The 16,198-nt window shown below is 36.3% G+C and overlaps 1 protein-coding gene across 1 annotated transcript; it reads right to left on the reverse strand.

Annotated features, from left to right (window-relative positions):
- Positions 1-14,685: 14,685 nt before the first annotated feature.
- LOC113329830 lies at positions 14,686-15,778 on the reverse strand. The gene is made up of 3 exons (XM_026576656.1): positions 15,485-15,778; positions 15,286-15,394; positions 14,686-15,063 (listed from the first exon to the last, which is right to left on the reverse strand). Exons 1-3 carry the CDS (start codon positions 15,652-15,654, stop codon positions 14,728-14,730), a joined length of 615 nt encoding a protein of 204 aa, XP_026432441.1. The 5' UTR covers positions 15,655-15,778; the 3' UTR covers positions 14,686-14,727.
- Positions 15,779-16,198: the final 420 nt, after the last annotated feature.

The following is a 16,198-nucleotide window of genomic DNA, read 5'->3' on the forward strand; positions in this document are numbered from 1 at the left end:
TTAAAACCAGGTTTGTAGCACTTATATTTGTTACAAAATCAGTTGTTACAAAAAACGATAACAAGTATGTGTCGTAGACACTGTAGCTTCACGAAAGTTCTTGAAGGTCTAAAGTTCTTCGTGTTCTTGAGCTGCAGCAGCAGAACAACTTTCCTGCAACTCTGATTCTTCGATTCTCCGGCCTCTGTTATACCCCAAATTCTACCCAAACTCTCAATACCCGTCTGTGACTCAAAACCAGATTATATATACACAACATGTGACGTTATTTCGAGAAATATTTTTGTTTCCTTCTCTGCAAGTTACGGTGATTTCTTCCCCCTTGGTTTATCTTCTGCGTATCCTTTGTAGCTGTCAGATCTTATCTAAATCAGACAGGATCAATTCTATAGACAAAATATTACCAAAATCGCAACTTACCTTCCTTACTCCAAATCCAGAAATCCGAGAATAGTCCACTCTGTATTGTCGGGAATAGTTGAAAATCTTCTTATTTCCTCGAAACTAAAACTCTTACCATCCCCGTTTTCTCAAAACCATTCCATATCAATCCAAAATCCGTGAAAATCTTCAAAAGAATCTTGTAGAAATCTTTTCCAAAACCGATCCAAACTTCCGAATATTTTCTTTCCCTGTTTTAGCTTCAAGTCGATGATTGAGCTAATTTTAACCGAAGAAAACACTTACATCAATCCTGTTTATTCTTAAGGAGCAATCCCAAACAAATCCAACCCTTTAGTCTCATTTAATCCCTTCCGAAATCTCAACCCTAATTCTGCAGCGTGAAGAAAATTTCCCGCCAAATTGAATTTTCAAAAGCTAGGGGATGAGTGACCCTTATCCAGGTCAGGGGTGCGAATAGAAGGTGGTCTCCCCTTAGTAATTTGGTTACCCCTTATCCACTCCTGGGTTTCCTTTAGCAATTCTTCTGGGGTGTAAATATAAATTTTCTGGGGCGTCTCCAACATACTTCTGGGATGCCTGTAGTATGTCTTCTGGGTACCTTAGTAATTTTCTCCCAGGACCACTTTTCGAGCTAATTTCTCCGCACAAGTGTATTTCTCCAAAAACACCTACAAAGACATAAAAAGCCATAATAAATACATAATCGAGCACTACAAATACATACAATGAGATCAAAATAGACACATAAATGCGTCTATCAATTTTCAACCATGCAATGCTGCGGTCGTCCAACAAAAACTTCCCAGGAGGTCACACATCCCTAAATTACTCTTATCCGATCACGCTTAACTGTATAGCTTTTTGCCAACTATGGAGCCAATTGTGCTGAAAAGACGTCGATGTTAGGAAAGGACAAACTGTCATGTATATTTCCTTCTGGGAATCGGGATATTACACCACCAATGAAAACTGGAATGTCCTCAAGTTGGTTCACCTTTGCATTAGTGAGAAGTTTTCTAAAATCAAATTTCTAGCTTCCATCGCTAGTGACCATATCTGCAACTTTTGAGTGTTTTTCTCTAGTGAGCATGTGTGGGTTGGGAAAAACAGCTGCTAAGGGAGCATCACCTATCCACAAGTCATTCCAAAAAGCAATGTACCTCCATGAATGAAAAATTAATGTGGAGTTTGAATTAACTAGATAAGAAGTATCAATAATTGTTATCCAGCAAGAAACACCATATGTAAGATTAATTTTTTCAGAGAACCAACAAGAGAAATCGCTGCCACACTTTTCAGTAATTATTTTCCACCACAACCTGTTTTTATCCACTCCAAATATCCAACAACACTTAGCAAGCATTTTATAATTACAACCACACCCAATATTTCGATTAGCAATCTGTATGGACTAACTCCAATATACTTTCAAGAGAATCAACTAGACTCAATCTTAATAAAGTATATCAAAGAGTTATCTCTCTCTCTCTCTCGATTTAATACTTACTCAAGCAAATAGAAATCTGCGAGTCTAATTGAATACAAGAGAAATCATAACTTTCAAATTTTCGATACCCAAACCACCTCTATCTTTTGTTGTACAAACCAAATTCAGTTAATAAAATGATAAGTTTTTGAACCTGAGTTGTATTCCCATAAAAAGTTTCTCCTCTTTTTTTCCCAGAGTTTATGATAGAAGATGGAGCTTTGAATAGGGAGAAATAATATACAGGCAAAGAGGTGAGAATATACTTAGTAAGGCAAGTTTACCCCATTTCAATAAAGAACCCTTCCTCCACATAGGAAATATAACATCATCCTATTTAATGATTGGGTTCCAAATTTTTTTAGAAGTAGGCTTAGCAGCAAGTGGTATTCTCAAATACATAGATGGTAGAAAATTAACTTTACAACCAAATTCAAAAGCCAAAGAATCTAATTCAGGTACATTACTAATAGAAATTAACATTTTCTTAGAGGTATTGGCCTTCAAACCAGTAATAAACTCAAAACAATAAAGATCCAAAAAAATATTGTGCAATTCATCTTTCTTATCATCAGCAAAGAAGATTGTACCATCTGCATAATGCAAGTGGCTTACCACAAGACTAGTATGTGAGAAAAAAACAAATAACTTAGTTGTTGTATCCATATACCTTGATAATCCCTCAATTGCGATATTGAACAAAAAAGAAGAAATAAGAAAATTGTATGTTGTCATTGCTTCTTAAACATTGCTGGTTTTGTACTATTTATTCCTTCTTTTTTTCTTCTTCGATATATCCACTATTTCGGATAAAAAAAATAATCCTTTAGGCAGTTGTTCGAAAAGTTTGGAAGGAAAAAATGCTCATGTATTTAGGGAAAGAATCAAAAACGATCTTATTATTTTGTACAAATTTGAATTTTACTCAGACATTTAAGTTCTATTTCATTAGGAAGACATTGTTATCTACAATATGCATATACTGTCTACATCCACCAAACAACTACACTTGTTCTTCATTATTACAGAACTATTAAATAAATAATTACACAGTCAAAGATTGATGAATCAATCAAAAAACTATGATCCAAAATTGTGTTTATTATAAATCCTAATTAAATAATTATTATGAACGAAACACTTCATAAACTACCGAATAATGTGTAACCAAACAACAAGATAATACTTATCTCATATAACGAGATGATATTATTCAAAACGATGTCCATTCCAACACCAACGATGTGTATTCCACCATCAACGAACAAAGTGATCTTATCTCTACTAAACGATGTCTTCCAGATCTTCATAAAGAAAACTTCTTCAACGAACTATTTTCCCTCAAGCCATAACTATGCACCCTCTCAACACCAACGATATATCTATCAATGCCGTAAAATGGTCTCTCTTTTCTCACAAAACTCCACCCCAAGATGTGGGATGAAATTCCTCAAAACCTTAAGAACCACATTGTATATTTTAACTCCCTCTAGAATACCATAAAGAAAACCATATCAATCCATCACCATATAAATTGAAATCCTAAACTTAGACAACAAGAAAAAAATACCAAGAATAAGGATTTCTAGTAGGTTCCAGAAAGTTCACGAACCTTCCCAAAACATCAAAAATTACCAACAAAAATTTCTTGTTCCGCTTCTGACTTTCATTCCCTCTAAATTGAGAAACTTCCCTAACTTCCCCATTATGCTCGTTATAAAACTAGGAAGCAGTGGTGAAACTCGAAATCCAGCATAGAAGGGTTTGCCATGCTTGTGGAGCTCGACCATTTTCTTACATTCAACTTAATAAGTTATATATTTTATGTCGGGAAGCCGAGGTTACGTTCATCTCGAACCGGCATGCTTCCATAGAAGTCAATTCCATGAAACATCCTACTTTAGATAACTTAGCTCGAATCCGTCTCTTACATCTCTAGATTAGCATGACCGAATAATACTAGCATGAATATATAGTCAATACGATAATAGACAATCACACACGACACAAAGATTACGTGGTTCACCTTGGTAGGCTACATCCACGGCCAAAACCACCCCGAGAATCTTCATTATCATAACAAGTTATTACATCGGCACACATCATATAATCAACAAGTAATTTAACCCACTAGCGCTAAACGTTAGAAACAACAAGACATATTACGAAGAGTTTACCTCTTCCTTTGTTCTTCTTCTTCCATAAACCTCCACCGCCATGGTTGCTTCGACTTTATACAAGAACACATGAATTCTAGCTTCTCCCATACGAACGCTAGAAAACCTATATTTCTCCCATACCCGTTCTCACTACAAGTCACTCATCTCACATTCATTTTTCCCCATTACCAACCATTGTAAGACACAACGGTTGTGACCCTCGATCACTCTTGTCAAGAGGATTAACAAGAGGATGGATTTCTACTCACAATATAAGCCCTCTTATATAGTGGACAAATCCTTGCTCCCCAAGTCTTAGAACTCCTAAAAATAGACTCACACCTTAATTAGGAGATACTAAACTAGGAAATCACATAACTTGGGAAACATCCTAGTTACGTTCCGGTAAGTTCCAGAATCTTCACGGAACAAAACCCCAACAATCACCACCTTTTGTGATGTAAACAAAACCTTCATATTCACTCCAACAAAGCATGAATGTTTATCACCTTATACAAGGCCATCCTCGCGGACATCATCACTAGCATGAATCAAAATTTTCTTGTACTTTGAGCTTGAACCACCACCTAAGCCAAATTCCTCCTTTGCACTTGCACCACCGGAATCACTATTTGTCGATCTTCTAGCATCACCACAAACAACTTCATCATATAGTTTTTACAAGTTTCTACATGACTTGTATGAAACTACTTTGTCGCCATGACCACTCATTATCCCACCTTAGTAGAATACTTCTTTTTTCGACACATGTTTAACACTTGACATTGTTTGAACTGAGACATCAAACAATTCCACACGGACTTAACCAACTCCAAGAACAAACAATCTTGAGTCATCCTCCATGTAGACAAAACATGTTGCAACCTTCAAATGTTGTGCATGAACGATTGTCACTTAGCACCACCATGATTCCAAATATTCTCCTGACGATATTTGCAGATGCCAGTTGAACCCACGAACGATATTCTCTCTTAAAGAAAACACCTTCAACATGAATCATAGTCACATCAAGCAAAGTTGTCGAATCTTTCTTGATATCATCTCATTCTTTGTCTCCCACAGATAAATCCTAGGTTTTGTTCTGTCTTAAGATATGAAATCAAGGTGAACATGAACCAATTGATAATCCGGTCTTATATTCCCGAAGAACATCCTAGATTAATCAATCACCTCTCTACAATCCTTCCTGACTACACAGGCGGTTTGTCGAGGAATCACAAACAGTGAGACGAAGATGTTTGTGACTTCTTTATCTTGCCTATCGGAGAACTCTTATGATCTCAAGCCAATCAACGATTGTACTCGCACGATAGAAGATGCAAGATCAGATCACACAACTACGATAAAAGTAGTATCGGTCTGGCTTCACAATCCCAATGAAGTCTTTAAGTCGTTAACCTGGTTTTAGAGAAGAAAACCAAAGGTTAAAGGAGAATCGACTCTAGCGAGCGCACTAGTTTCACACAGACGTGTGGGATTAGTTTTTCACAATGCTAGATGTCTCCTTTATATAGTCTTCAAATCAGGGTTTTTCCTTAGTTACAAAGCAATCCATATTCACCGACAGATGAAAACCTGATTTAGATTCAATCCAATATTTCTCAACCGTTAGATCGAAAACTTAGCTTGTCACACACACTTGGGTAGACGTTTACTGGGTTTGTGAAAACCATGCCCAAACGTGTACGTGTATGTTGGTTCAACATAGTAACCCAAAAGGTTAACCATATGAGCATTTCATATTAACCTTGTTCTTCTTCACCATAACTAGTTCAATTGACTCAAATGAACTAGTTAAAGAGTTGTTCAATTGTTATGAGATCTTATGTAACTACACAAGACACAATTGAAACAAAGATGATTCGATTCGATTGAATCGGCTCATGAACTTTATAGCCACGGTTTGCATAAGCATTCCTTAGTAATTTAAGTTTCATGTTCAGAGCACATCTTTAGATCATAACCTCTTAAGCTCACAAACAAGTTCGCGGACTTAAGACAACAGGTGGAGTTTTCCAAACTCAGCAGAAAATCTCGGCAAAGAGACTTTCGCCAGTTCGCGGAATTACACGCAGATGAGTTTTTGGAAAATCCTAGTAGAAATTATCGGTACAAGAACTTCCGTCAGTTCGCGGACTGGGTTCGCGGACTTGGCAAAGCCAATTCCTCCGGTTTCTCTCAATCAACAAAGTTCGAAAACTTCGGATTAAGGAATACATGGTTATGTAATCTAAACTCTCATTCCAATCATTGAGACATTCTCAGAGGACGTTATATAGCCATTATTCACAGACCGTTTCGCGTCAGAGCAATTCTCAAAGTAATTGAAACTTTTCATGACTTTCGTCCCTAGGTGAAGATAAACTTGATCAAAGCGAAACGCTTTACCAACATATGATTTCGAGATATAGATAGGCGAGATATACTCGGCTCGAAATATCAAATGTGTATGATCCAATCTATATAGCATACGACTTTTGTCTCATAAGAAGTAGGAGATAGAAGAGATAGACTTTTGAGTGATAGATAAGTTCAAGTCTCCACATACCTTTTTGTTGATGAAATTCCACGGTTCCTTGAGAATATCTTTGTCGTTGTATGATGAATCGCCATGAAGTCCTTGAGCTCAACTACACTTTTCTACCCTAGACCGAGACTTAGCTATGTAGGCTAGAAATCAAGACTTATAGTTTTGATCACTAACATTGACAAACATGCTTGAGATAGCAACGCATGCGAGGTCGACCGAGCTATGCTCTAACAATCTCCCCTTTTGTCAATTTTAGTGACAAAACTATTAATACATATGGAATACAAAAAAGATAAACTTTAGTGGCTCCTATTCCATAGTCTAATCTTCAATGTTCCCTGAAATCTTCGTCCTTCCAAGTACTCCAATGATCCCAAAGGTTGTAAGTTTAGCATCACTGTTGGTGAAGATCCGTAGCTATAACAATGAGAGAAATCGAGATTCTCGATCATTATTATACAGTGTCATATTATTATTATGTATCATCAAAGTCCAATTGTATCACGACTTTAACAATAACACTATGGTGATATGTATCACTCCCCCTTAGTCAATACTCCATATCGATCATGGAAACCACTCCCCCTTACACAATGATCCAAAAACCATGTGTATTTGTAGTGTGAACTACAATATTTCTCCCCTTTTTTGTCAATAAAATTGGCAAAGGTACAAGAACGGGATCATAATGAAATTTCCACAAAAGACATTTCATAGACTAAAAGAAAAAATACATACCAACTTAATTTAGATGCAATCATAAAGCCGAAGCTAAATGCATTCGTCAAGGAGTTTTAAGATACAAGATAACCCCTAGAAAATTCCACAGCCGCACACCCTGCAAGATATTACCATTAAGTAAAATTTCAAAAGAACTCTCCCCCATTTGATGTCATTCCCGAAAGAACAACAAGAGCGACCTTAATTTTGAAAGAAAAAAAGGATTTTTAAATTGGACACCAAAAACCATAAAAATGATTTTCTAAATCGAAAACTCAACCAAATTAATCACAAGAAAACCCATGATTAATTTAATTGGAATACGCAACTAAATCAAACCACAAAAGTGATCAATTTAATTGAAGGTGCTCAACATAAGTAAACTTACGGAGCTACGACTAAGATAATCATACGGAGACGACTAACTTAATCGTTCACATACTCAACATAAGGAAAACCTTACGGAATATACGACTATATTAACCAATAGAACATAATTTGTATAGCCGTTCATATACTCAACACAAGAACTTGTGGAATATATGAAAACTCAACTAAACTAATTACAAGAGAACTTATAATTAATCTAATTTCAATACAAACAACCAAACTAATCACAAGAGTAATCAATTAAATTGTCAAAGGATTTGCTCGACAAAATAAGACTTTCGGAGCAAATAACTAAATAACCAACCAAGATTATTAATTTAGTTCATAATGCTCAACATATAGCATCTTATGGAACAACCAACAAAGCCAATAAGAAAAATCGACTTAGTCGTATCGTGCTCAACATAAGACTCACAATGGAGCCTTCACGGTAAAACATAACAAAATGGATCAATGAAGATCAATACCGTGGATAACATACAAGGATCTATTCTACTTTCCATCATAACGACATAATAGACTTTATCCTTGATAAACAAAATATTTTATCCCATTTTCCATCAAATACATGACTGCATAGGCATAACTTTTGTAATTGTCAAAAGTCTATTCGTCCTTTCACCAATACGAATATCAATTTATGAACGACTTTACTTTTCACACAACGTGGGACCTTTAAGTTCACGGACGTAAACAATACATATCCCATAAAAACATTGCAATACTTCAAAACAGATTAATATTGCAATAATATCATCCTCCAAATATTTTTAGAATTTAAAAACCAATAAACCTAAAAAAATAATATAAGAAGATGAAAACAAAAATAGCTATGTGTAGTCACAATCATCGCTATTAAAAGCACTAGTTATTCTTCCAACTAATCCAAAAAGAAGACATACTAGGCATATAAGAAGATGCATTAGTCATCACCTTCTTCATCGAACAATTTCCAAGTATCTTGAATTGAATCCAATTCTTCCTTGAGCTCGGGACACTTGGTTCCAATTAACGACACTTGATCTTTTAAGCACTTTACTCTTGCATTCACCTTGCATACACCCTTGTAAACTTTTTGAATAAGCCTCAAGATGGTAGGGTCTTCAACATCAAGAGGAGTGACTCTTTGTCGCTTGCGAACATTTTCCCTTATACGCCGAAAGGTACATGGACGAACAAGTTTGGGAACCCCAAGAGAATTTCCAATAAAGTCAAGTCCACGATCACGGAAAATTTGGCTAATCAAACAAGGATAGCCTAACATCTTGATGTGAGAAGTCATCGTCATTATTTGAGAGATGATAAAACCACAAATATCAATATTTGTATTGTCGGATGCAAGGAAGAAGACCAATTCTGCAAACTCATAACTCCACCAAGAATTCTCAATTGTGGAGGGACAAATGTTAGAGATACCGAGTTTTCCAAACGACATTAAAGCAATACTAATATCATTAGTAGGAAACTTTCCTTGACTCCAAACAACCTTCTTTCCACAAAGTCCAATGGAGATATCATCATATGATGGACGTTCATCACTTGGTCTAGGTAACCGTACGTTTCCCAACGGTATTTCGGTGACCCTTGAAATAAGCTCTCTATTAACAAGAAACCTCTCTCTACTTATCATGGATTAGAATTCCATCTTCTTAAAATCAACATCATGAATGTTGGCATAGAAAATCCTTGTTAGAGAATCAAAACCTTCACCAAGGCCATTAAAGATATTCCCAAGATTGAACTTTTTGAAGCAAGCTAAATCCTCTTCATGTCCACTAAAGGTTTCCAAATTTTTTTCTAGCACAAGAATCATTCAAAAACCTAATTCTAAGAGAATTTTGATCACAAGGAGGATTCAAGCTAGAGGATTTTGAGCTTTTAGAACTTCTTTTCATGCTTTTAGGAATCATCATAAGGAGATATACAAGAGGAAATTACTTACTTGAAGAAAACCTCAAACACCCTTACTTCTGATTTATTCAAAAAAGCTTTAATGGTGGAGAAGCACAAACCCTAGTACACGTACGCGGATGGAAGATGAGAAAGGAGGAGGTACGCGGACCACCAACATATATAAATTCCTCATTCATGGGCTTGGGTTGTACACGAACCGTAACTCACAAGACTTAAGGAAAAATCTTAGCCCTTTCCATATTAGAGGTAAACAACCAACATAAGTGTGGAAGATAGCAGAAGCAGTAGAAAGTTAATCAATCAACAACATAACTGTACACAACTCAAGCCATTTCTTGCCCCACTTCAATATATGTACAAACGGGAAAAGCTAGTCTTGTTACCAAGAGGCATAACGCGCAGAGGAGTTCTCATGCGACACGTCTGGTTGATAAGTGTGAACAGTCCCTGTAGTATAATCAAAAAAATGATGATAGTCAGGACAGCTGGAGCTTTCTATCCTTCGTTGGTTCGGGCTATAAGAAGGATATTTCCGATTTCTGGGTTGTTCAGTATTAACAGTTTTAACACGACCAACACCCTTTCCGGAAAGATTCTTAGACTTAACGGAATTAAGTTTTTCTAAGAATTTAAAAACGCCTTCGAACGCTTTAAACAAATCTTTATCAATTGATCCATCATGATAGTATTCCTCATAGAGATCAAGAGTTAATCTAGTGAGGTTCCATATCCTTGAGCGTATTGAACGTTTTCCCAATTTTTCCTTCTTTTTATTTTTTCCTTCAGATTGCTTCTTATCATCTAAATCTCCCCTTTTATATGAAGTAAGATTATCATGAGAACCCAGAGGTTTTGATCATAACAATCTCTGAACAATCTTTAAGGAATTCTGGCGTGTGTTACAGATGTCAGAAGCAAGTTTTCCAAAGAAATTTCCCATAGGGAAATTTATATGGAACGAACAAACACAAACTTAGTAGGTTTACCATGTTTGCCTGCTCTGATACCAATTAAAAAGGCGGGGGTCTAACAACACTACCTAATATTTCGCTTAGCAATCTATATGGACTAACTCCGAAATACTTTGCTAGAGAATCAACTAGACAGTCATACTCAATCTAGATAAAAGTATCTCAAGGAGTTAATATCTCTCTCTTGATTTGATTTTTACTCAAGCTAAAATCAATAGCGATTCTTTATCAAATACAAGGAATAACTTGGTTGGTACCAAAGACCAATATCGAAGGATCAATCAATATCAATCAACAGTCAAGGTTGGATTTCCAATTGATGATCACGAACGCACAACCTGTATTATTTCAATTATATAAAATATAATGCGGAAAAGAAATAACACAGGCACCAGAAGTTTTGTTAACGAGGAAACAGCAAATGCAGGAAAACCCCGGGACCTAGTTCAGATTGAATACACACTGTATTAAGCCGCTACAGACACTAGCCTACTCCAAGCTAACTTCAGACTGGACTATAGTTGAACCCCAATCAGTCTCCCACCGATCCAAGGTACAGTTGTACTCCTACGCCTCTGATCCCAGCAGGATACTGCGCACTTGATTCCCTTAGCTGATCTCACCCACAACCAAGAGTTGCTGCAACCCAAAATCGCGGACTTGGTAGTAAACAAATCTGTCTCATACAGAAAAGTATATCAAAGGATAAATCTGTCTCCCACAGATAAACCCTAGGTTTTGTTCCGTCTTAATATATGAAATCAAGGTGAACATGAACCAATTGATTATCCAGTCTTATATTTTCGAAGAAAATCCTAGATTAATCAATCACCTCTCTATAATCTTTCCTGACTACACATGCGGTTTGTCGAGGAATCACAGACAGTGAGACCAAGATGTTTGTGACTTCTTAATCTTGCCTATCGGAGAACTCTCACGATCTCAAGCCAATCAAAGATTGTACTCGTACGATAGAAGATGCAAGATCAGATGACCCAACTACGATAAAAGTAGTATCGGTCTGGCTTCACAATCCCAATGAAGTCTTTAAGTCGTTAACCTGGTTTTAGAGAAGAAAATCAAAGGTTAAAGGAGAATCGACTCTAGCGAGCGCACTAGTATCACACGGACGTGTGGGGATTAGTTTTGCACAATGCTATATGTCTCCTTTATATAGTCTTCAAATCAGGGTTTTGCCTTAGTTACAAAGAAATCCATATTCACCTTTAGATGAAAATCTGATTTAGATTCAAGCTAATATTTCTCAACTGTTAGTTCGAAAACTTAGCTTGTCACACACACTTGGGTAGACGTTTACTGGGTTTGTGAAAACCATGCCCAAACGTGTACGTATGTGTTGGTTCAACATAATAACCCAAAAGGTTAACCATATGAGCATTTCATATTAACCTTGTTCTTCTTCACCATAACTAGTTCAATTGACTCAAATGAACTAGTTAAAGAGTTGTTCAATTGCTATGAGATCTTATGTAACTACACAAGACACAATTGAAACAAAGATGATTCGATTCGATTGAATCGGCTCATGAAATTTATAGCCACGGTTTGCATAAAGCATTTCTTAGTAATTTAAGTTTCATGTTCAGAGCACATCTTTAGATCATAACCTCTTAAGCTCACAAACAAGTTCGCGGACTTAAGACAACCGGTGGAGTCTTCCAAACTCAGCAGAAAATCTCGGCAAAGAGACTTTCTCCAGTTCGCGGACTCACGCAAACGAGTTTTTGGAAAATCCCAGCAGAAATTCTCGGTATAAGAACTTCCGTCAGTTCGCGGACTTGGCAAAGCCAATTCCTCCGGTTTCTCTCAATCAACAAAGTTCGAAAACTTCGGATTAAGGAATACATGGTTATGTAATCTAAACTCTCATTCCAATCATTGAGACATTCTCAGAGGACGTTATATAGCCGTTATTCACAGACCGTTTCGCGTCAGAGCAATTCTCAAAGTAATTGAAACTTTTCATGACTTTTTTCACTAGGTGAAGATAAACTTGATCAAAGCGAAACGCTTTACCAACACATGATTCCGAGATATAGATAGGCGAGATATACTCGGCTCAAAATATCAAATGTGTATGATCCAGTCTATATAGCATACGACTTTTGTCTCATAAGAAGTAGGAGATAGAAGAGATAGACTTTTGAGTGATAGATAAGTTCAAGTATCCACATACCTTTTTGTTTATGAAGTTCCACGGTTCCTTGAGTAGGTCTTCGTCGTTGTATGATGAATCGCCATGAAGTCCTTGAGCTCAACTACACTTTTCTACCCTAGTCCGAGACTTAGCTATGTAGGCTAGAAATCAAGACTTATAGTTTTGATCACGAACATTGACAAACATGCTTGAGATAGCAACGCATGCGAGGTCGACCGAGCTATGCTCTAACACTTACATCTTTAGATTATCTTGACCGAATAATACTAGCACGAATATATAGTCAATACGATAATAGACAATCACACACGACACAAAGATTACGTGGTTCACCTTGGTAGGCTACATCCACGGCCAAAACCACCCCGAGAATCTTCATTATCATAACAAGTTATTACATCGGCACACATCATATAATCAACTAGTTATATAACCCACTAGCGCTAAACGTTAGAAACAAAAAGACATATTACGAAGAGTTTACCTCTTCCTTTGTTCTTATTCTTCTTCCATAAACCTCCACCGCCATGGTTGCTTCGACTTTAGACAAGAACACGAATAACATCATGAATTCTAACTTCTCCTATACGAACGCTAGAAAACCTAGATTTCTCCCATACCCGTTCTCACTACAAGTCACTCATCTCACATTCGTTTTTTCCCATCACCAACCATTGTAGGACACAACGGTTGTGACCCTCGATCACTCTTGTCAAGAGGATGGATTTCTACTCACAATATAAGCCCTCTTATATAGTGGACAAATCCTTGCTCCCCAAGTCTTAGAATTCCTAAGAATAGACTCACACCTTAATTAGGAAATACTAAACTAGGAAATCACATAACTTGAGAAACACCCTAGTTACGTTCCGGTAAGTTCCAGAATCTTCACGGAATAAAACCCCAACATTTTCGACTTATTTTAGCGGGAAACTTAGAGTATGTACCAAAGCATATGTATTTTGAGCTTCTGCAAAGGGGGATAACGCCAGGTTAAGGCAGGCCCTAGCTCTACCCCGCTAAGAAGTCTTAGTAGCTATACCTAGGATAATCTTTTGTGAAAAAGTTTCGGAAACGTCTAAAATATAGTTTAAAAAAAAAAAACTAGCCTCCTTCAACCTCTCGCTCAGATATAGTCTATTTGAGACTAAATCTGAGCAAGGACTTGTAGTTTTTTTTTGTGTTTTAGTTAGATTTACTGATTGTAGCTATTTTCTTAGGTTTTCGCTTTTGCGCAATTCTTTCCTTCCCTTTTTGCGGGACTCCAGCCTTTCTTGTTCGTGAGGTTTTTTCTATTGGTGAAGTTTTGTTCAAGATTCGTTAATTCAAGTTCAAATATTGTGGAAATTGACAAGGTTTTCTCTTGATTACACTCCGCAATATGAAAAATAGTTGAATATAATTTCTAACACCATCTCTCTACCCTCCAAAGAAGAATTTGGTATGATTTTCGTGGTATCTCGATCTTTCTCATTTCAATTTACTTGCTTATAAAAATCGACAAGTGTATAAGAGAAGTATTACACCATCATTTACCATTTTGAAAATCAACTGTTAAAAATACATGGCTGAAATTAAGATTGGTAGATGGTAAGGTTTGGTATTCGAATTGTGCTCGTTTTTTGTTGGAATCTAGAATTTAACAAGAAGAACGTATCATGAAAATATGATCTTCAAACTCATTGTCGTTTGAGCTCAATAGAAAAATTGGTGGAAATCTCGTAGATAGTGTACCAATAAAATTATTCATGAATCCTCCCTCTATAATTTATCCAATTACCAATAGAATTTATTGCAAATGTACACCTATTTTTATTAATTTCCAAATAAAATAAACATAAGTAAAATCACAAAGAATGATCGAAAAAGGAAATATGTATGAACTTGAACAATATCAAAAATAATTTTTCTTTTTTACAAACAATATAAATTTTGGGATGAAGTTGGAATCTCTACAAGGCAATATCGATCATGTTGGCAAACAAGCTTTCCACCATCCGCGTTTCCATCTCTGCAGCATTGAGGGCTTTTGTGGTGGCCATAGATCGTTGCGGATTACTCTTCTTGTCATTTACATAAGATTGGATTTGGGGCTTCTTAACAGGACATGCACTTGCAGATAGTGGAAGAATTGGGATGTTTTCACAATTGCAAATTTCAATCATATAACCATCTGGATCATGGAAGAAGATCTGATCAACAAAAACCCCACCCTCTTCAACGAGGGCGGTTTCATACTTCATCCCCATTTCTCCTAGTCTCTTCTTTACAAGTTCAACGTCTGTACACTGTAAACATTTGACAAAGAAAATTGAGTAAATAATTAGTCTTTCCCGTTTAAACATATAACTAATATTTGGAGCTATCTTTGTCAGACCATAGGCGATCTTTATGACCACTTCATGGATACAACACAAATAATACATGCTGCCCATTATTAGCAATTAATATGTTACATGTTCCCCACTATTTGGAATTAATAGTATGTACTTATGAAGAAAAGGACTTACTTGGAAAGAAATGTGATTATCTTTTGGGTTGATTTTTGCTGGCATTTGTTGGACATCATTAATGGAATTACATTGTAACAAGTGAATCCCAACTCCATAGTTGAATAACCTGTAAAATCCCAATCATTTCATTAGACCAAAACTATAGTCCAAGTAAATTGTAATACCAAAAATGATGGCAAATGATATTATAACTTACCAAGCTCCTTCAAATTGGAAAGAAGAAGGTCTTCTAATGAGAACAAAACCAAGAACATCTTGATAAAACTTAGCTGATTCTGTAACTGACTTACAAAGGTATGATACATGGTTTAGAGATAACAATGGCAAAGCACAATTGCTTAAACTTTCTTCTTGCAAAACTCCCATCGTCTCAAACTAAATAAGCAAACTTTGATAAAAGAATATAAAAAATTTCTCAAAAGTAAAGCACTCTCTCTTACTAAATCCTCTTGAAAACTAAATTTCTGTTTTCTACCTTTTAGGCTTTAGGTCTATATGTTGTTTGATGTGAAATGAGGATGAGTTGAAGGAACTATATTTATAGCCAAACTTTATGGAATATTATAAAACTCCCTCGAGAGTGTGTATATATTTAGATTCACCCCTTGTTTGAAAAGGATATACTGTATGCAAGAGCTGCCTTCAAAGACCTTTGACTTTAATCTCCTTATCAGAAAATGACAAGGGGCTTACGTTTGCAAGAGGAGCATTTCGTAATATTCCCACTCCGTAAAGGATGCAACTTGGAAAAGGTAAAAGTATAAGGAAGTCAGCTTCTCAACCTGCCTGCACAAAGTGTTGTGCGACAGAGCAACTTGCATTTCTTTTTTTATTGAGGCCGCGCGGAGCCGGCCCCTATTATGCGCTGGATGATTGTTTGTTTGTTTCACATGTGAGGAAACAGTCCTAG

The sequence above is a fragment of the Papaver somniferum genome, chromosome 1, assembly GCF_003573695.1.
Source record: "Papaver somniferum cultivar HN1 chromosome 1, ASM357369v1, whole genome shotgun sequence".
Classification (NCBI taxonomy): domain Eukaryota; kingdom Viridiplantae; phylum Streptophyta; class Magnoliopsida; order Ranunculales; family Papaveraceae; genus Papaver; species Papaver somniferum.